General features: G+C 42.5%; 1 protein-coding gene across 5 annotated transcripts in view; it reads left to right on the top strand.

The window, feature by feature from the left end:
- LOC133976109 (calcium-activated potassium channel subunit alpha-1-like) overlaps window positions 1-21,837 on the top strand; it is a 66,794-nt gene that overhangs the window by 37,216 nt on the left and 7,741 nt on the right. For 2 of the 5 annotated variants that reach the window (XM_062414209.1, XM_062414210.1), the window contains exons 9-25: window positions 813-904; window positions 3,916-4,026; window positions 4,118-4,223; window positions 4,341-4,423; window positions 4,888-4,957; window positions 5,117-5,272; window positions 5,449-5,558; window positions 6,006-6,074; window positions 6,504-6,590; window positions 6,903-6,979; window positions 8,630-8,806; window positions 10,879-10,911; window positions 13,849-13,942; window positions 19,160-19,283; window positions 19,602-19,826; window positions 20,541-20,733; window positions 21,654-21,767. In XM_062414209.1, coding sequence (XP_062270193.1) covers window positions 813-904; window positions 3,916-4,026; window positions 4,118-4,223; window positions 4,341-4,423; window positions 4,888-4,957; window positions 5,117-5,272; window positions 5,449-5,558; window positions 6,006-6,074; window positions 6,504-6,590; window positions 6,903-6,979; window positions 8,630-8,806; window positions 10,879-10,911; window positions 13,849-13,942; window positions 19,160-19,283; window positions 19,602-19,826; window positions 20,541-20,733; window positions 21,654-21,767 — 1,921 coding nt within the window. The remainder of the gene's footprint in view (window positions 1-812; window positions 905-3,915; window positions 4,027-4,117; window positions 4,224-4,340; window positions 4,424-4,887; window positions 4,958-5,116; window positions 5,273-5,448; window positions 5,559-6,005; window positions 6,075-6,503; window positions 6,591-6,902; window positions 6,980-8,629; window positions 8,807-10,878; window positions 10,912-13,848; window positions 13,943-19,159; window positions 19,284-19,601; window positions 19,827-20,540; window positions 20,734-21,653; window positions 21,768-21,837) is intronic. The other 3 variants (XM_062414206.1, XM_062414207.1, XM_062414208.1) reach the window with 2 other exon arrangements.

Below are 21,837 nucleotides of genomic sequence, written 5' to 3' on the forward strand. Positions count from 1 at the left end.
GAATTAGTCTGACTATCAAATAGAACAGCATGGTGAGATATTATATAAAGAGTGTAAAAGTGTTATAATTGTATATCTCTTTGAAAAGCCAAAGTGTAATTCACAATCTTTTAGATGATTGAAAATAACGTTTATCTAAAAGGACACAATTCAAGTCTTACTACAAAGTCCAGCTGTGTGGAAGTGGCAAACAAGACCGATATAAACACCTTATATCTTTTTCTTGTAGTTTATTTTCATCATGGGCATCTGCAGTATAATATAACAGGCTGTAAATGAACTAAAGCAATAGTAAAGTTAGTCTGGAAATAGTGAATATCAACATTTTGAGGTGCTTTTATTTTACACAAAATATTTGATTGTGAGTTTCAGTTTTAATGTTGTCCGTCCGATAGGCTGTGCTTTTTGAATCGACCTCACTTGTTTTTGTTGGGCGAAACATGGCACATAAGGCTTCTCTTTGATTTTCTATCATTTCTTTTCTGCCACAGATCGACACACCACTCATCAGCCGTCATTTTCTCCTTTATTCTTCCAATATCCGTAAATATTGGCTTTATAATTTCATTTTTTTTTCATTTTCACACCTTTTCTGTAAACTGTAAAACAACCTCCGGCTACACAAAGTCAATGGCTAATCTGAATGACCTGCAGCTTTATCCATCTTCCTGTTAACATGTGAATATAAATATTGCTCCAGCACATACACTAGTGTTCCACTTTAAATTTCTTTAAAGCACAAATAAGAAGACCTGCTCTTCTTTGCCTATTTTTTTTTTAGTCTCCTCTTCTGTCTCCTATCTTCTCCTTAGGCCATGTTTGCGAGCTACGTCCCTGAAATCATAGAGTTAATAGGAAACCGAAAGAAATATGGTGGTTCCTATAGTGCGGTTAATGGGAGAAAGTAAGTATTCCAGGAGGCTCTACTGCCTCCAAAGCAGTAGAACCTTCTCTGCATGCACTTTTCTTTTTCTTTTTCATGCATGTAGGCCATGTTTGCTCGCTACGTGCCAGAAATTGCCGCTCTCATCCTTAATCGGAAGAAATATGGAGGGAGTTATAACTCGACCAGAGGCAGAAAGTAAGTCCAGCGGAGAAAACGTTGAATGGTGTGGTTGTGTGTGACTTAAAGTGGCCCTCTCATAAAGAGGTGACGTACAGTCTGAGATGCATCGATCTCGATTAACACTGAAGTCACACTGTGACTGAAGAACTTGGCCATGATTAATGTGGAATTACCGTTGTGTATTGCTGCCGCTGTTTTTTGTAAATGTGCAAGGTGCCATCACTGCTCGCCATGAATCAACGTTTGCTTTTACACTGCAAAAAATATAATAATAAGTGATCTTTGTCTGTTATCGAGTCCCGAACGTTTTAATCATGTGAAACAAGTGAAAATTATTTTGACATGTTTTCAGTAAAAAAAAAAAAAAAATTGTGACATTTTCACTGTCATATTTTTTCACTTGTTTTAAAAACAGACAAAAATTACTTGATAAAACATATTTTCGGTGTCATCATATAAATGTACTTTCATTTTTAAAGTGGCACGAAGGATTATCTCACTGTGATATTAGGTATCCGTACTACTAATATATACAATACTTTCTTGATTGAAATTCGATTAAACCACAGCTGAGAGTGAGGCCATAGTGGGTAACTGTCACTGAACATGATCATTTTAAAGCTGAAAAACTATTTAACAACAGTCTAAGTTTATCTATACAACAAATGATAAACTAGGATATTTGTTGCTATGCTTACATCCAGAGTTTCTACTCTTAGCACTGAAGTGCAGCAGCCGTTAAACTTTGAAACACAACTGTGAAGGTGTGGTTTAAGAGAGTGAGTGTGTGACAGTAACTCACTGAGAGAGAATCCTTCGTGTTTGATTGTGGTGATGGTCTGTACTCATCTGTGTCTGTTTAGTTTAGGGTTTGTAAATCTAGTGTCTGCATCACGCACACGACCAATAATCTCAATTCAACCATCCACATCTGAATTTGTGAATCACTAAGGAAGCATAAATAATGCACCAAAATAAACTATAACTTATAAAAGATATAATACAAATGTATATAATAAAAAAGCTGATAAAAAAGTGATAACAAAACGTGCTCTGTGAATTTTTCTATATATATTCACAGAACCACAATGAGGATTTCCCTTGTTATGGATCAAATACACACAAAGTATTCTGAGTTAAATCAGTTTGTGTACCTGTGTTTTTTGATGGTAATAGTAATAATAGATAAATAATAGTAATTATTTAAGTCAGTGGTTTAGAATACACATCAGGCGTTAATTTGTGATAAATAATAAGCGTTCAAGATGGCAATAAAACATGATAAAATAAGAATGAAATAATGTTCTTCATAAACTCATATAAAGTGTATATGAGTCAGATAAATGATGACACTCAACACTAAATTGTCACTGCTTGCTTCATGCTGATTTCTTTTTACTATTCAGTTTTTCTCTGCTGGAAAAACTTATTTTTTTCTTTTCACGCTTTGCTTCTGAACATTCCTGGCCTTTGTCTTCAGTCTGACCTACACCCTTAGGACTTAAAAAAAATATATATTCTAAAGGAATGGATCGACATTTTAAGAAATACATGTATTCACTTTCTCTTTCTCAAGTACAGAGCTGGAGCCAGGAGCCAGTTTTCTCAGCATGGTCAAAACTTTTTATATGTGATGTTTTCTTCATATTATTACATGGAAGAAGAAAAACAGACATATGTGATTTGGGTCTATTTGTGTACATAGCGCCCCCTGCTGACCGACGTTTGCTCCCTCCTGGCTCCAGCTCCCCACTTAACGTACAGACACGAGTGTGACGTCGATCTTCTCGGCAAGAAATCAAATAATTGTATTTCCCAAAATGTCAAACTATTCCTTTAACGTGTCAGTGACATGTGAACTCGTGTCCCGAGCTCTGAAGCTGTTTTCTGAACAGATACCTCCAAACAAAATACGGCTTATTGTAGCACGCTCTTATTGTTACTTGTGATTGTTTAGTTAGTCCTGAAGAAATAAGTCATTATGTAGGAATCATTGTCAAATCTGCTTCTTTTGTTGTTGTTTTTAAAAAGTCATTCTTGTCCATTTGATTTGAAGTAGTATAAGAAATGTACACATTCTGAAGAAGCAGTTCTCCATTTGGCTCCTATTTAAATATCAAAGCTAAATATTTTTTTTTCTACTTTAGCCATTTTTCTCAACTAGACTGAATTATTAGCCTAATCTTACTATTTCCCTGTCTCTTCTTCCTGTTGTCTTTACCTGTTGTCATTTGTCATTAGTTTTTGGAAATGACAGAAACAGGAGGTGCAAAATGAAAACTGATTCTGATGCATTTATTGTAGATTAAAGCCATGAAGACACAGTAAGGCCTCCAGCTCCGAAGCATTTCACCCACACCCAACATTTACCTGAGTAAACGCCTGAAATCTACTATTAAACAATAAAGATATACTATTGATAATAAAAATAAATGAATCTAAAGTGTGTTCCTAAAGGATCTGCGATGCGTGTTTATGAAGATACACTGTGTGCTGCTTTCATAATCTCCATCTGAGTAAACTCTGATCCTTTATAATCTGACACTGAAATCCACGCTGCTCTCTGACCCCGTCACTCAGCCGCCCGCTGGTCACAGCAGGAACACGAAACGTCCTCGTCCTGTTCCACCATTTTTAATCATTTCTCCCTCACAGAATTCAAATCAATCACCTGAACACAACAGTGCAGATTATTTTTCATTCCCGTCACGTCCCTCTCCTGTCAGGGTTACCTTGTTTTTTATTTTTATTCCAGGACAAAGACGAAGAAACGTTTTCTGTGTTTGTTTGTCGCCCATTTTCTTCATTCCACCTTGAGCTTCATTGTTGTTCTGCGCCTCGTTTTCCAGGCACATCGTGGTCTGTGGTCATATAACACTGGAGAGTGTGTCCAACTTTCTAAAAGACTTCCTACACAAGGACAGGGATGATGTCAATGTAGAAATTGTTTTTCTTCATAAGTGAGTAGAAAACAGCAAACATCCCATATTTAGCAGATTGGAAACAGCAGTTCTCCTCCAGGTTAAGACTCTCTCTCTTTTTGTCGCTCAGTATCTCCCCTAATCTTGAGCTGGAAGCCTTGTTCAAGCGACACTTCACCCAAGTGGAGTTTTACCAAGGGTCGGTCCTGAACCCACACGACCTGGCCAGAGTGAAGGTAACGCAGCTCCGAGGAGAAACTCCACCGTTGTGGTGTCTTTAAACTGCACAACACTGTTGTTTGTATTGATTTGTGTTACTCATTGTGTTTCCTGTGTGTGATTTTTGTTTTTAGATCGAATCTGCTGACGCCTGTTTGATCTTAGCCAACAAATACTGCGCTGACCCCGATGCTGAGGATGCGTCCAACATCATGAGGTAAAACCACAGGGGCTTCCTCAACATTGATGTTTTACTCTTGTTTTGTTTTGTTTGCTTTTCACCCTCAGGCCAATTCTGTTCAATTGTGTTGAAGCTTTTGCAAAAATAAAATGGTTTTCTAAGCAGAGGGAATGAAATTGGCAGAACTCCCTTATAGCACAATCACAGATGACAAAACTGAGTTTCTACGGAACCCCTGAAGGGTCAGGGTGAGGATTATTGTGAGGATTACCTTCCCTTGTAATATGCCACAGACCGTCAGAGTAATAATTCTGAACACGTGCTTTCCTCTGTGGCCCCAGTTTACCATCTCCCCAACTCCACTGCCTCAAACACAAATTTTAAATGATCTTGAACTGTTACTTCAACTTGTGTTTATAAATGACATAATTAAAAAGAAGAGGAAAAAGTTGAGGATTGACATTAGAAGACATGTTCTGAGTTTGTTGCGTCTCTTCCAGGGTTATTTCCATCAAGAACTACCATCCAAAGATCAGAATAATCACTCAGATGTTGCAGTACCACAATAAGGTTGGTACAGTCCGTTAATTCCACTTAAATCCTCAATTTTTCTTTAGTTGGTTTTTAACGTCTTAGAAATCATGTTAGAAATGAGCTTAATAAGAGTTTACAGTTTCATTTTTGTCAAACAACCACATAACTTCCTGTTTCCCGCTCTGCTCCTCTTAGGCCCACCTGCTGAACATCCCCAGCTGGACCTGGAAGGAGGGCGACGACGCCATTTGCCTCGCAGAGCTCAAACTGGGCTTCATCGCTCAGAGCTGCCTGGCTCAGGGGCTCTCCACCATGCTGGCCAACCTGTTCTCCATGAGGTCCTTCATCAAGGTAGCTGCAGCTGCATCAGTCTGTGTTCACATTTGTGTTTACATTAGAATGGGCTGAGTAGAAACTAATGATTATCCCGGATGAGGCCTCCAGCATCTGGTGAGTGGGTGGAGATGAATGACAATTTGCTTCCAGTATTTGTTGTAACGACACATTTCTTCTAATCTCTGTCCCAGATCGAGGAGGACACGTGGCAGAAGTATTACCTGGAGGGCGTGGCTAATGAGATGTACACTGAGTACCTGTCCAGTGCCTTCGTGGGCTTGTCTTTCCCTGTTATTTGCGAGTGAGTGCATAAAAACATCATTTGTTTTTTGGTGTTTCCCAGATTCAACCGATTCAAAGTTTTTTAAGTCTTTTTAGTAGCTTGAATGTTTTAAATGATGAGTTAGAACTGAGATAGTGAAGCAAACAGCTTCTTGAAAGACACACGATAATGATTTCATTTTCTTTGTTTTTAAGCCTCCCTTGAATTGTTTATTTTATTTTACTTATTTCAAGAAGAGAGAAGACTAATTTCTCAGTTTTCTTGAAAAAACATATTTATGTATAAAATTACAAATTACAGTGATTCATATTTTACACAATTGGATTTCTAGAAGTTAAGTTGATTCACAAAATGTGCATCACTCAGGAAACATGTATATTTAGCCTCAGAAGTATGAATCAGGTGATCTTCTGAAAGTACAGAGGGTTTAGCTGGAGATGTAACTGTCGTTGTTCTCTTTTGCAGACTCTGCTACGTGAAGCTGAAGCTGCTGCTGATCGCTATCGAGTACAAGTCTGACATAAGAGAAAGCAGGTGAGTGCAGATGCTCACGGTGGATCCTTGTCATTGCATTTCACGGATGCAGAAACGTGGCTACACAGATGTGTTTGCCGTCCGTATTTACTCTCAGTGATGAACCGGCGTCTCTCTGTTTGACCGCAAACACAGGGCTCTTTACTGACGGGGCTAAATTGGTGTGTAAATTGGTTTGTTCACAAACATCACTGGTCTTTACGACTCCGTCCTGACGAATGAACGGTGGAGGTTGGCCGTTGGTTTCTTTAAACACACACCAGGGCTTGTTTGAACGCACCGATGCTCATTTGACTCTGTCTGAAGTGTCGCAGCCTTCATCGACTTCATTTAATAAACAGAGACCAAGCTGCCAGATGAGTGAGAAACCAATCACTGCAAACTCAGTAACTTCCCACTCTGACGTGTTTGGTCTGTGAATCCTCGCAGCACTCTGATCAACCCTGGGAACCACGTGAAAATGCAGGAGGGAACCTTGGGCTTCTTCATCGCCAGCGATGCCAAAGAAGTAAAGAGGTAACGCACAATTCAAATGTGTTATAGTTTAGGATTAGAGACTCATGCCCTCACTGCACGAACATGTGATGTAACAAAATATAATTTAACCTCACTGGGCTTCCATAGAACGGCTTAACAGGCATCTCCCCTCACATACTGACAAATGCCTGAATCTTGCCTAACTCCTTTTTCTAATTATTAATACTTATAATAGAATAAAATAAGCATAATTCACTTAAGAATTAATGTAATTGAAAAAATAAACAGTTAATTCTCCTGCTTCTGAGCCATGTGGAGATGTCTCACAGGGTTTCTTGTTTTGCTCCTCAGGGCGTTGTTTTACTGTAAATCCTGCCACGACGACATATCTGATCCCAAAAGAATAAAGAAATGTGGATGCAAGAAATGTAAGTGACCTCACATCAACACATTAAGACTGTTTGAGCTCATCTACATTCATTCCCAGAGCATTTGTAAGTTTTGTGCAGGAAGGAAGGTCACAGGGTCAACGAACAGGTTCAGTCTGAGTTCCCCTCACAAGAACGAAAAAAGATTTATATTTATCTTTATGACATCAATAGTCAGTTCACCCAAATAACAAAACACAGCTTAACAGTAATATCTAGTTGTGCTATAGTTTTGGTTTTATTTGCTGAAATTTAGAAATATAACTCTAGCTTTTGGGGATTTGAGTAAACTAACTCTTTATTTATTTTTTTCACCACATTTAATTTACAATCTCTGCAATTTAAGTTGATTATTTAGCATTTATGACATCTTCTCTTTTCCAAGCTATTCCCATTTATGTGAATTCAGTCTTAATGTAAATCTTTTGTATGTTGTGTGCTTTGTTTTCTGTTGTTTTATAATGTGTGTCTGTGCTGTTACAGTTCACTGATAATGTTGTGATTTGAGCAGGCGTTCACAGACACCGTGACCTGGTACCTGGATGGATCGTGTGTCTGTAGACATCAAAACCCATCGTGTTTCATTCCCTTGTTCTGTCTCTTCTCCTACAGTGTGTTTCACCTTAACCTTTACAGTTAATAATTAATCTTTAACATTTGATGCATTCTTTTCCTGCTGCTTGGGAATTTGCCCATTTAAAAAAAAAAAAAACATCACTTTAAAGTGATATATTGTGAGTAGTGGGGATTGATTCCTCTGAAATCAAAGCCTGAGTGTGTACTGTAAATGTTGCATGTATAACGGTTGATGCTGCCTGGTCCCCTGGTTGTCACGTGCACATCTTTCAATTTGACAAAAAAAAACAACGTTCGACTAAAAAGAGCAATTTTCGGGAAAGACAAAAAAGAGACAAAGGGATAGAGAGTTGAGTGTAAATTACCTACATAACCTTTTCTCCTCTTATTTCGAAAAATGCTAAAATAAATAGTTAGTAATACTCCAGATCACCACCAGGTGTCACCGTAATCCTTCGACAAACACAATATCCTTGCATGAGGAGCACAGCTGGAAAGGCCCTAGGTCTGAGATCAAGGATATTTTTGGAACAAATAGCAGTTGTGTAGGATACTTGTTACATGATTAATGGTTTCACTCAGTGTCACACCAGTGTTTCAACTGGTTTTAGTTTTCTTGAGATTCATCTAGAAGCCCAGAGAGCTAGTTTTTTAGTAGAGACACTGGAAGAAGAGAAAGAGTCATAGTATCAAATACAGCACATGACCCCATTATGGAGTAAAAGAAAGCATTGAGGGTCATGTTCAGCTGAGGTGAGGACATGTTATGAGTTATTGTTTCTTTTCCTGTTGAAGACATTTAGGACCCACACTCAACCCAACCCCACCCTCAGATGTCTACCCCCAAAACCTCATGACCTTTTGACCTCGTGATATTTCCCACACTTGTCCCAGAAATCACCCAAATTCCCAATCTGACATTCACCCGCTGTCGAGTCAAAGTGAACCTTGTGCATCCCAGCAGCAGCAGCAGCCGTCCTCTGTGCCCTGTCCCTCCTTTGTCCACTTCTCTCCAGAACGACCCTCGACGTTAACCTGCTCTCCCTCTCCTCTTGTCTGAACCCCTGACTGTAGCCAAGATGGCCGCCTACAAGAAAATAAGACTGGCATGCTGTTTTGATTGCGGGCGCTCAGCAGAGCGGGGCTGCTCGTGCATGCCGGTTAATGTGCGTTGTAACGTGGACTCCTCTCAACACGACATCCCACTCTCTGCTGTCTCTGTTAATGATTGCTCAACCGCATTACGTGCCTGTAAGTTGTCGCCATTGACATGTGCCCTTTAGTGTTGTGCAACATGCACTGTGTTAACCGTGCACCGTGCGCTGTCTGGCTCTCGCAGCCGTGTCGTCACTGTCATGGGTGTAGTTGTTGCTTCAGCTTCTTCACTGTTGTCCGTCAGCTGGTGCTCCTGGTCCTGTGCCGTGCTCTGGGAGGTGACTGGAAGCTGTGGTGAGGCATGCTGGGTGACTGCTCCGCTGGTGCTTTTCGGAGAATGTGAATTCAAACTGACCTTTAGCTCAAATTGGGTCATCAACAATTTAGCAGAGTGTGAAAACTCCAGTGACCTCATCAACATTATCAGCTTTTAAAGCTGAAGCGCTAAAGAAATGCAGAGCTGTGCGTTATAATGACGTCACTGGAGAGTGATAAAGATAAAGAAACGTTTGCTCTGTGTGCGCCTCCAGAGACGGGTGAACATGATTGGATTTAAGATATTTGTATGTGTAAACGCTACTGACACTCAATTAATTAAAATAGAAGTCTAAAGAGCACCTGAGGGGATTTTCTGAGGATATCTCCAGATATTGAGGTTAATGTACTGTTTATATTAAATTAGGATCAAACGCTTGAACAACCACTGACTCTAAAATCTCTAAAAACAGAAAAACGCATCGGGTTCACAAACCAGTGTCACAATCAGCGCCGCAGGCAAAACTGTGGGTTCTCTAGTCTATTGATTTTGTTTGAGTTGTGCAACAGAATTCCAAGAATATTGTAGATCTGGATTAAATTAGAGGAATAAAGGACAACAGAAAAGTGCTGGATCATATTGGAATTGGCTGAATGGAGATTCCTCCTTAATTCAAGTGCGAGTGCCCTTTCAAGCCGGAGGCCGTGTTGAGTTGCTCTGATATATTGCAGGAGGCACGAAGAATGTGTCTGCATCTGCACGGCGTTAATACAATTTGCTGGAAACATTGTAGTCTGTCACACAGTTTTAGCGAAAGCCTCTTGATCAAGGGCCGTGTTGTGTATAGTCGAGCATCTCTGGGCGTTTCCACCCCTCCACATGTCTTCCAGGGTTGTGTGCTGTGAGCGTCGCCCCGGCCGGCTGAGCTGGAGCCGAGCTCCGGAGCTGCTGTCGACACAGTGCGGCAGACGCACCGAGCGGGGCCTTATGCGGCCTGACATGGAAATTATGTTTGCATTTTCATTTTTGGAGTGCTACCGGTTGTCATGAAACTCAGCCTGACAGTTCCTAACCACCAGGCAGCCGAGTGCCCCCGCCCCTCTCCTCCTCTCTGGTTGTGGGACAGATGCTAGCCTGTTAGTCCTGTGACTCTGTTCGCGCCCTCCGATTGCAGGCGACAGATGCCAGGACCAGCAAGGTCCCTGTTTGAACATCGCTGTCACTGTCCTGCCTTAAGCTCAATGCATGACCTTTATTGTGAGCAAGGGGTTGAAATAAAGTACTAATGAGCATGTGTGCGACTCACGGCTCCCCCCCAAAAAAAAGTGACTCACAGAAAAGTTCCAATGCATCCGTGCAGGTTGTGTCAAGCACTGCTGAGGAAAGGGAAACAGCTTTCAGGAAAAAAGGAGGAGAGGATAAACACGATGCTATGAACTCAAAAACGAAAACACGCACAGTTTTGTCACATGTTGTGGGTTACTGACTGAACTTTAGCACATTTTTTTCAAAAGAAATCAAGCCAACCAGGATAAAAAGTTTGATTGGAAGCCCTTAAAGACTATATACCAATACTACTAATATTAAAACCAAATTGAGCTCAGATTTAACCTCCACATCTGAACATATTTTTTTTTCGAAACTCTGAATTGGTGCCAGCTTCAGCGCCCCCAATGGGATTTCTCATATTTCGCTGGTGACAACCTACAAACACGTTTTGACCCCGATACTGAAAAACCCTTTTCCAAACTGACGCTTGTTTTTATTTCTCGTTGTTTTGGTCCATGTTGTTTTTTCTTTGAAGGTGCCTTGCGGAGAAATCCCTCCAGCTCCCCAGTTGTCCTTTATAATTTGCTTTCATTGCGACCTGATCTTCTCTGTAACCTCTCATCTGTCTCTGCATTCTTCTCAGCTAAAAATAGCTACAATGGATATATCAAATCAAGTAAGTTTTGATTTCCATTCTCTCGTTTGGCCGTTTGTTCTCTAACCCTTCCACTTGCCGTCGCCCCCCCGCCTCTGACCTGCTGTGTGTGGCTGTTGTGTCCGTCGCCCTGTCATCATCCATCCTTTGTATTTCACATGCATCAGGAAGTGTTGTCGTGTGCGTGGTTGGTTCTCAGTTACAGCTCAGCAGTAGATGGTGCTGCCGCTTCACCGTGAGGGCGGATGAATTCAATCTAAAACCATTCAAACCATGATTCAGAACAGGTTTATTTTGAGAAAACAGGCATCAAATAAGGGTCGAGGGGTTAGTGGGATATTTTGTCAGCTCAGGAGTGTGAACCTCGTGGCTCAGGTTCTCAGATGAAAACAGAGATGCCACCCTGGTATTGTCCTGCAGAGCCGCTGTGCATGTTTGACATGGGGCAGATGAACAGTGCAGGTCTGGAGGAGGACGGATAATCTGCTCGACAGCTGACTGTTGAAATAATCATCTCTGTTCTTCAGTTTTCGCTCCCAGCCATTTTTTCTTCTTGGAGTGAGGGGACCATGTTGTTCTGCCTCCTTCTATCAATTCATCATGTTATCTTCACCAGGTTTGCCTCCATTATAACACCACTGCAGTGCGCGAGCTTTTATATCTCAAATAGGGAAGAGGACAGTGAATTCATTCGTCCCTCATCAGGCTGGACTGCACACTGCAGCTCGTGGTGGTTAACTCACACTGTCACCTCCTTGTTCTTATGGCATAACAAACGCCGGAACACCTGAAAGCATACTTATTAATTCATGCTTATTATAAATATCAAAGTAAATGTCAATTCCAACATTTCATTGGTGGCTAGAGCAAGTGACTAAGTGGTGTTTAATAAAAATGAGGTTTTTTAATTATTCAGCTATTAGCATTATTGTGCCAGAAAGAATTACCCCCCAAAACCTGTGATTGTGCTTTAATTATGATAAGAGTCACAAGATGTTTTATTCACATACACACTGCAGGTCTTATTGAAGTCAGTTTCAATTAGATCCTGTCCCGAGCTCAACACGAGGAATTAAAACGCTAGTTCACGCAAATCACAAAGCAACGTCTTCCTCTCTGCGGGGTTGAGACATGCAGATACTTTCTGTTTTCTTTCTTTTCCCAAAACAATGCTCTAGTTACTATAGATGATCCATAAACACGCTCTGAACACTCCTTCTGAGGAACTGACTTTCAAAATCGAATGTTTCAGAGTTGTGAGCACCACAAATTACATTTTATTCACCTCCATTATACTGGGAGGGAGGCAGAAAGTTTAAAACCAAGACACATTAAAACCAAAGCTGTCAACATGGCGGGATACCACCAGGGCTTTGTGGTTTGAGCCTAATAAACCTTTTTAAAAACCAAACAACCCATTAAGTTGAATTGTGCAGCTGCTGATTTTGACTCCTCTTCATTTAGCAGTAAAAGATGGCCCCCTTATCCAAAACAAGTCGGCAAAACTGAACAGCAACTCAGAGGAGGCCTGTAGGGGGCCCCGTACCGGAGCCGCTGCCGTGTCGGTCCCTCTGGTTAACAACCGCAAGGGAAGCCTGCTGCCCCCCGCCGAGCCCCCCGCTCTGAGGCTGAGCTTCGCGGGCTGCGGTGACCTGGGCCAGGTGGGCCGGCGACCCAGGGCGGCAGAGGAGGCCATCCGGCTGCAGCGGGCACGCAGCCTGCCGGTGAAATACAGATACCACCCCGGTCACTCCGATAACGGCACACTCAGTCACAGGCACCGTAAGAGCTAGCTCCGCCACCGCCCGTCCGCTCCCCCCCTCGGCGTGTTTGCCAGGCCTGCGCTCGAACAACGGCACAACCGAAGCATGTGCTCGCCAGGCTGGAGTGGTTGCATGTGTAGCATTCCTTACTAATGACCCAGTGTGTGCAGCTGTCAGCTGTGAAACATTAAATATTGAACAGGCCGAGCAAGATGTGAAGGGCCAGTGTGTTGGAGCGTCCCCCCCCCCCCCACCCCCCGCCCATGCTCCATTATGGTGTCACTGTCACACATGTTAACAGTGCTCGAAGTCCTGTGTTCAGGAGCATGCTCTATAAGACGATTCATTTGCTCTGATGAAAGCTCCTTTGGTTTTAAAAACACTTGACAGCTTGATGATGACAAAAGACACTCAAGTGTGTTTTGTCCGTGACCTGTAACAAAGTACTGCCGGTGCAAATGATGGCTGTTAAAACGCTATTAGCGAACAACACTTTTCTCGCCGCTTGTGTTGATTTTGCCGTCGACGACCAACTGAGCCCATTTGTTTTTCCTCGACTATGATATTAGCTTGTGAAAATATTTGCCTGATTACTTAACTCCAGGGTGAAACGTGTAATCCATTTCCTGTGAAGAGCTCGGTGCCGTTCTGTGTGGTGATGAAGACGATGTCCGAGGGGCATCTCGGCTGTACATAAATCACTCTGGCACCAGGACCAAACTAATTATATGAGCCGAGGGCGTCAACTCCCTAAAATGAAGGAAAGACCAAGAATCCAGACTGGGTATCTGCAGGTTATTATTTAAATTAAATGAGAGTGTGATTGATTAGCATGGCCGATGTAGAAATCTGTCCGAATCTAGTTCTGAAGAAAGTTGTTCTAACCAGGGATCTTAAAAGTTGAGGTACTGAATTATCTGAATCATATGTAGATTACAGCAATTCTCTAGATTAGCAGATTAGGCTCCGGCATGATGGTTGAAGGCGGCACAATTGCATGTTTGCATCCCGACACACGACCATGCCAATGTTGTTCCATCCTGTTCACCCGGACTCACTTCCCACTCGTGTTTGTGTTATCGCTTTGAACTCACTAAACTCACGCCGTGCTGTGTTGCCCTGTTGCTGTGATGACATGTTGATTGTGCGTTTCCTCTGATAATTCCCTCCCTCACGCCGATGCCTTTCGTTGCAGTCGAAGAGGACCAGCAGTCGGCGCTGTCGCCCAAAAAGAAGCAACGGAATGGAGGCATGAGGAATTCTCCAAACTCCTCGCCGAAGATCATGAGGTAGGATATCACCGATGACGTGCCTGCTGCGCCTGGTTGTATGTTCTGTTCATGCACAGTATATTTATGTTCTCTAATATTCACAATTTCTTATAAACCGAAATCGAGTGCTGCCATTTTGTTATTTGGAGCCAGATACTGTGCAGGACTGATCGTGGTGTGCGGTCGTGGTATCAAGGTCCCACACGTGCTCTCGCTCTGCAATTCGCAAGTCGGTCCCAGCTGTCAATATCCTTCTTATATCATCAAATAGCTCCGTCCACTAACACTAACATGGATACTGCAGCCAGCCACCAGGGGGGGGCATCAAAAGGATTTGGCTTCACTTTTGTGGAACAGTGTCATCTGCCTTTATATACAGTCTATGTTATCACCTTGCAAAGCAGTGATGATAAAAAGTTGCTGATGTATAGTAGCCAGAGCTTCTAGATGTGTCACCGTGTGGCATTAGTTGCTGTGCAGGTTGTGTACGGTTGTAGAGCAGTAAAGTTGTGAGTCATAAAACCCAAGAAATGAGTTCAAAGATGATACAAATTGCTACGTGGAGTTGAGGGAAACTGCAGAGTCTGAGTCTGGTGATGATTCTTTGTGTGCTCGTCCTTATGAGCAGCATCGTTCCCACTCTGCATAACGATCTGATCCCGTCCTAATACAGAAATATTGATTTGTGAAGTATTGAGGAACCTTTTATAAACAGTTTTTATTTAAAAAATCTAATATTCCCGGACTTATCTTCTTCATATTTTTGAATTCTCTGAAATATTGATATCAAGCTCTAAACTTTCCTGTAAATACATAATGGAAAACATGTTAGAAAACATTGCCAGTGCCCCTGTTTCCATGGAAAACCTGTCAGACTGGCGGAGGGGCTCCATGCCACGAGGTTTCATGTGACACCCGCAGACTGCAGCTCTTAAACCGGCCTGGCACTAATGACAGCCAGGAAGCCAGAGGAGCTCTAAAGGAGAGATAGCCCGAGGCCATTCATCTATTGTTGGATCCCTCCGAGCGCTTTGCAGCACGTAAGGCCACAGATGATCTGTATCATCGCAATGAAAGGTGAATTCAAATGCTACCTTGCTTTTATCTTGTCCTGTACAATTAAACCTGCGCTCATTGATTTTGACTGGCGATAACGACGTTATTCAACCAGAGGCCATTAGACGGATGATAATAGTAGTAGTCACTGTCGTTACGTGCCGTGTTGTGAAGACGGCAGGCGACAGGGAAGTCGGGGAACGTGACGTAAAAGCCAACAAAGTGGAATCACGTGGATTAAATTGAATAATAACTTGATTTTGTATTCCCATCGCTAATTTGCTATTTATTTGGCTTTTGGAAAATGAATCCACAGATGTCTGGGTTGTTTAACACCATGAGATACGATACAGATCAACAACGGTAGCTCTTGAAATGACTTCATATTAAATCTAACAGGAATGTTTATGTGCATAATTTAGCATTTTTTCCCTTTTGATCCGCGGCCTCTGTTTGTTCAGGTGGGCGTTTGCTCTTGTTTGATCCGGTTCAGAATGGTGTCAAAGTTGAATCGCTCCGGGTCGTTTTCCAAACTCCCGGGAGTTCGATACCCCGGATTCTCCAGCGCTATCGCCACCAGCGTTATATATCAGCCCGGGCGAACCGATCCATCTACTTGCCATGCTAATTCACCGAACGATACAGGTGGACGTGTTGTTTCCGTGCAGAGCGTCTGCTGCCTCCTCGCCGGAGAGGGATTCTCTGCGGTAGCCTCGGGGATACTTCATTGCAACAAGCAGAGGAAAAAACATCTGGGTGTATGCGGTATCAAATGTGTTTTTACAGGACCCGCGGCCTCCAGGCCTTTGTAAATAAGTAATGATCAACAGATTGGCTGTGGGTTTTGAAGATCAAGCCTTTGTCAGTTTACATGTAGGGAAGGGTTTTCAGACTCGGCCTGCTCTAGTTACCGGAGCGGTGATGCTGAAATAGAAAGAAATCTACATATTCTGCATGTCTACTTTATGTCTCTCTCTCTCCGCTGTCATCACGCCCCTCTTCCGGAAGACACCTGGCCTTGTGTTTTGCGGTTGAGATGTGTCATTTAGCGACTAAAGCAGAGGGATATACCGGGATGACAGTCACCTCGCCTCTGCTCCGTGCAAATGAAACAAGCCGCACAAAAGAATCAAGCGTTCAGCCGCGGAAGCCGAACCCGTCTCCCGTTTCCACACATATCAGGGAACTAACACGCCCCGTCTGGAACTTAGTGACGACAACTCCACTGAAATTAACACCATTTCCACAGGCTCCTTGATGGGTCATAAGACTCATCTAATTGTGGGATGTCACAACACGTTTGGTCACATCGCGCCGCAACTGTGACACACACGTCACGTCTGCGGCGGCACCGCTGAGGCAATCGGCGGTGCAGGGTAGTGACAGGCCGTCGTGGCTGACAGTGAGCGATAGCTATCCTGGCAGAGCGCTGCCTCACCAGTCATCCTCCACAAGGACAAACCGAAGTGACAGCGGCTCCACTGAGTGAGCGCTGAAACATTTGACTTCTGATGAAATATTCAGCTGAGGTGTAAAACCACTAAATGCGTTCGGTCTTGCATCTTAGATTCAAACGGAGACGGATGATCTAGAACACAACCAGGAGAGTTATGGAGGATAACGTCAGGATTGAGTTAATAGATTAGTCTGTGGACAGGACATGAATCAACGTCCTGATTGGTTAAACAGGAAACGCAAACATTTTGTTGGATCTAAGCTTTTCGAAAGCAAGGATCTTATTCAGTTTTGAAACATCATCGTAAATAAAAAAACTGTTGAGGGCACACGTCATTTGAAGACTTATTATTCTGATTATTCATTTGACAGCAGAGTGAAGGAGAGACAGGAAGGGAGTCATAGGCTCAAGGCGAAGGAGCCCTCATGCTCTGCCCACTAACCTCTCCACAACCGGACCGTCCCTGTAAATACATTTTCTTTTATACTTTCTGACATTTTCTAGATCAACTATGCTTCTTATCCTTGAATGAGTGAGAGCTGGAGCCAATCCCAGCTGGCGTGAGGCGAGAGTCGGGACTCACATTCACATGTATGGTCCATTCAGAGTCTCCAGTTGACCTAACCTCCATCTGCAGTGCTAACCGCTTTACCACTGTGCCACTGTGCCGCCACCAGTTGTAATATAACAATCCCACTACTTGAGGATGTTAGTTTTTCGGTTTTCAGTGAACTTTGACGAGGTGATGAATTTAATCCCACTTGTGCATCGTACACTTCAGTTCTCGAGTTTTGTACTTTTAGAATATAATGTTTACTTACCTTGAACCACAGGGTTCAATTTGCACACACCGTGTCCCTTTGAATTAAAATTGCTTTGACGAATTTGAGCCTGAGAGGTTGAAAGTGGCAGAAAAGACATTTTCCTCTCCAACTGCTTCTATCCCTGAAAGTACATCCAGGTCTTGCCTAGGGGTATATAAGCCCAAAGGCGGGCTTTTTTGGCTTCAGTCTCTCGGAGCCTGAGGGATGGTAGTTTCAGCTGACACTTTCATGCATACTTAACGTGCTACTTAAGGTAGCATTCTTTTAAAGTACTCAAACGGATTAAAGAGATGCTCCTCTTATGTGGAGAGGACGTGAAGTATTTAAAAGGTTTCAGACAGAGACAGAAGGCTGCTGTCTGTGTTTCCAGGAGGAAACATCTTCAGCCGTGATCTCAATCTGACAAAGTTGATTTAGTGCGAGGGGAATTGTGTTGGGCAGCGCGATGGCTCAGTGGATCCACTGTGGCTAGTCGTGTTCCAGCGCATTGGCTGGTTGTAGTGATTTGGACTTTTTATATTCCCTTCACTGTTAAAAGACAGAGATCAGTCAGAAAAACAATATTATCAGGTATCGATTTCCACTGGAATTCTTTTGTTTGGATTACTCAAAAACGACTAAACATTTGTCTATAAATCTTGGGGGAAGGATGCAGTATGGGTAAAAACTAAATATATTACATTTTGGTGTGGATTCAGATAAAGGGGCAGATCCAATCATTATTTTTCAGTTTGGTTAATGTTGCAACACAGGGATATTCTTCAACAATTAGTTTATGTACCAGTTAATAGTTTTTTGGGGGCTAAAGCTTCCTACATTTAAAAATATTAAATACAAATATAATGTTTTTTTTCAGCAGATATTTGTAAATGTCACAGTAGGAAAATCACACAATTATCATTAATTCACTTCATTATTTACATTTGTGATTTTCCTGCTGTTACATGTCAAACCATCTGCAAGGAAGAAGATATTTGATCTAAAAATATATTATTTTATACCTTTTTTTGTGATTTGGGTTTGTTGCCAGTTAATCTACTATTTAAATGTATGTTACTTTTTTTAATATTTTTGGGTTTGAAATCTAAATGATGGTTTTGGTATTAAGAGCATCAGAACCGGGAAATCGAACGATGGAGTGGCTCTGACCTGAACAAGTGTGATTCAACCGCAGGTGCTCGCGCCCGGAGGCCACTTCACTGGTCAGTGATGGCGCTCACCGCCCAGTGAAATCATCTTATGTAGTTCCCGATGCTCCCTTTTAAAAAATTAATACCCTTCAGTTTGGAAAGCAAATATGATTGGGCAAATTGCTGAAATATTTAAAGTCTGGTCTGTTAAAGCTTTTACGGCGCGGCCCACTAAGTCAGGAGCTGTACGCTGCAAGGGGGCGTAATTGCATCTCCGTGCTCGTGCCAGTCAGCGCAGTGTGTTGCTGCCATCTCCTTCCGCCTGGCTGCCGCCGCTGATGTCGCTCTGCTTGATGACATGGCAGCGTTGTTGGCATTTGTGCAGATGGCCTCTGACAGGGGTACGGAGAGGAAGAGGGAAAAAAGTGACTTTTTTTTATATGAGTGATGTATTTTTTGTAAGATTCTTGAAATTTGATGGCGTGTTATGAATGTTTTTGGACATTTTAATGTTTAAATGTTTATTTATTCATTAGTATTTGATTGTATTCATTTGAATTCGTTGTGTTTAATCTTCTCACTCATTTGTCGTAACTTTTTTCGGACTAATCACCTTTTGTAATCCTGCCAGCAAACTCTTGTCACCTGGTTATCTTTTAATATTCTGGCTTCATTAGTCAAATCCCCAGAGCGAGTTCCTTCTAATCCACAGTCACAGAGTCTCAATGATATTCTTTCATTGCCTCCCTCTCGTCCTTTGTGTGATTAGACACGACCCACTCGTCGTCCCCGGGACCGAGCAGATTGAGAACATGGACGAGAACATAAAGAAATACGACTCGACGGGGATGTTCCACTGGTGCCAGTCCAAAGACATCGAGAAGGTCATGCTGGTGGGTTCCGCTCCTTTTTACGCGGCACACGTCATTTTTCCCTGACACTCTTCCGCCCGGTGACAGATGAGTCACGTCACAAAGCACCATCAGAGGTCGACAGGGCACTTAAACACTCTAATGAGGTGTTTGACTTGTCATTTGCTATATGGAACGACCTGTACATAGAACATGTCTTGCACTGATACACATGCCATTATTCAAATGACTCTAATAGTCATACACAGCTTGCTAGCAGGAGGTAAAAGAGGAGAAAGTGTTAACATCTGTTTAAAAAGACAGTGTTCAGTTATAAACACCTTTTCTTTTCCCCCTCAGACCCGGAGCGAGGCGGCCATGACTGTCCTGAGTGGTCACGTGGTCGTGTGCATCTTCGGAGACGTGAAATCAGCCTTGATCGGCCTCCGGAACTTTGTCATGCCGCTGCGAGCGAGCAACTTTCACTACCACGAGCTGAAGCACATCGTGTTCGTCGGCTCGCTCGAGTATCTGAAGCGCGAGTGGGAGACTCTTCACAACTTCCCCAAACTTTCTATTCTGCCCGTGAGTGAAGCAGATCGCACATTTGAACCATTATTCTGTTGAGCTGTAACCGGTTTGACAAAATGAATGATCCTGTCTCTTAAAGATTTCATATAAAACTCATTATGCAGAAACAAAATGGCATTTTTCAACAAGTGGAGAATTATTTAAATTACATGGATCTGCAAACTGCTCCCTCCTCATGCAAAAATATAATAGATGGATTTATTTTGATTGTCAGCATGTTTCATGAATTCTCCCAAAAACATGACATTTTCACACAACTGTCAACTCAAAGGTTGTTCTTGTCCTTGGTTAAGATCACTGAAATAATTTGGTTTTAGTTATTAAGCTTTTAAATTACCTCATCCTAACTGTGGGAGAGATATTTACACAGGACATCTTTTGAATGTTTAGGGTCAATAAAGCCATGATCTTTACCTAGAATAACCTGATCAATACAATAACTGTAACAATAGACAGGAAGCAGCTTATTAGTTAAAAATATCCCACACAAAAAAGTCTAACCTTTTTTTGTTCAGGTATCAACCTCACGTCCTTAAGCACATTTCTGACAAAGATAATCTACTCAATGTTATAATATTGAATTTGGGAGCAGGTTGAAATAAGTCTCGGGGATGAGGACGCTCCAATGTAAGAGTTACGTTTACCTACGTCTTCATCACCATCGCTGCTTGATAACAAACCATCTCCTCCCCACCCTCCCTCTCAAAGGGCACACCGTTGAGTCGGGCAGATCTGAGGGCTGTCAACATCAACCTCTGTGACATGTGTGTCATCCTGTCGGCCAATCAGAACAATATTGACGACGCATCACTGCAGGACAAAGAATGCATCTTGGCGTCACTCAACATCAAATCCATGCAGTTTGACGACAGCATCGGGGTCTTGCAGGCGAATTCCCAAGGTAAGGAGTGCCCTATCATAGTTCACTGCACTGCCTATGAGGGACAGGGCGCTGGCACAGAGAATATCCCTCACTGGGTGCTGCCTCGCTGACCCCATGTCAGCGCATTTGACAGTAAACCCAAGTGACTATTCCTCAGGTTACTATAAGAACGGCTTTCTTCACGAATCTAATTGGTGGCCTCACCTGGCTCACACGTTGTTTTTATTTTTGCGATATGTGCTTTGTGGGTAAAATAACAATGTTTTATAATTTATGAATATTGCGAGTAACAGCTCTCAAACCAGTGAGCGACGCAATCAGTCAGCGTGTGATGGCCCCTCAATAACGGCCATTGAGAGAAATGCTTTTAGAAACCTTTTGACCCGGGGACAGGAAAAAAAAATTCCCTGCCAATTTCATTATTCCTCTAATACATGTATGACCTCGCATTTGCCTGAGTCAGCAGTAAGTGATGGATGTCAAAACACGGCCCATGTATAATACATACAGCATCATTGATTTAATGTGCTTACTTGTCAGTCCGAGGAAAGCAAGGAATGTCAAGTCAATCTGAATTCAATCTTGCGTCAGTTCTTTTTTCTTTTTCGTGGCTCCACACTGTACATGCGTTTCTCTGGGCGTGTGCACGTGTGTGTGTGTAAAAGGTTTTTGTCTACGTGCACACACAGTCTGAGGGAAACAAAATGAGCAGTATGTCACATCTATTATATATAGACTAATATTGGCTCTTGTCAAGAGTGCGCTAACACTCAGCAACTTAATGCCTCACCAGTGGCCGGCAATGGTTGTAGCCCCTGTGTATTAGTACTGCTGATGTGCCTGTTTGTAGCTGCTGATGGAGTATTGAATATTGCATTAACACATGAGCTTTGTGTCGTGTGTGTCGTGTGTGTGTGTGTATGTGTGTGTACGTTTAGGCTTCACACCACCGGGGATGGACCGATCGTCTCCTGAAAACAGCCCCGTCCATGGATTAGTGAGGCAGACGTCTGTCACAACAGGAGCAAACATTCCCATCATCACAGAACTAGGTACAACCGGCGCTGCTCGGCTGTGTCACATGATGAATATACTAACTTGTTGTTTTCTTTTTAGTTAAAA

This window comes from Platichthys flesus, chromosome 20 (genome assembly GCF_949316205.1).
Source record: "Platichthys flesus chromosome 20, fPlaFle2.1, whole genome shotgun sequence".
Taxonomy (NCBI): Eukaryota; Metazoa; Chordata; class Actinopteri; order Pleuronectiformes; family Pleuronectidae; genus Platichthys; species Platichthys flesus.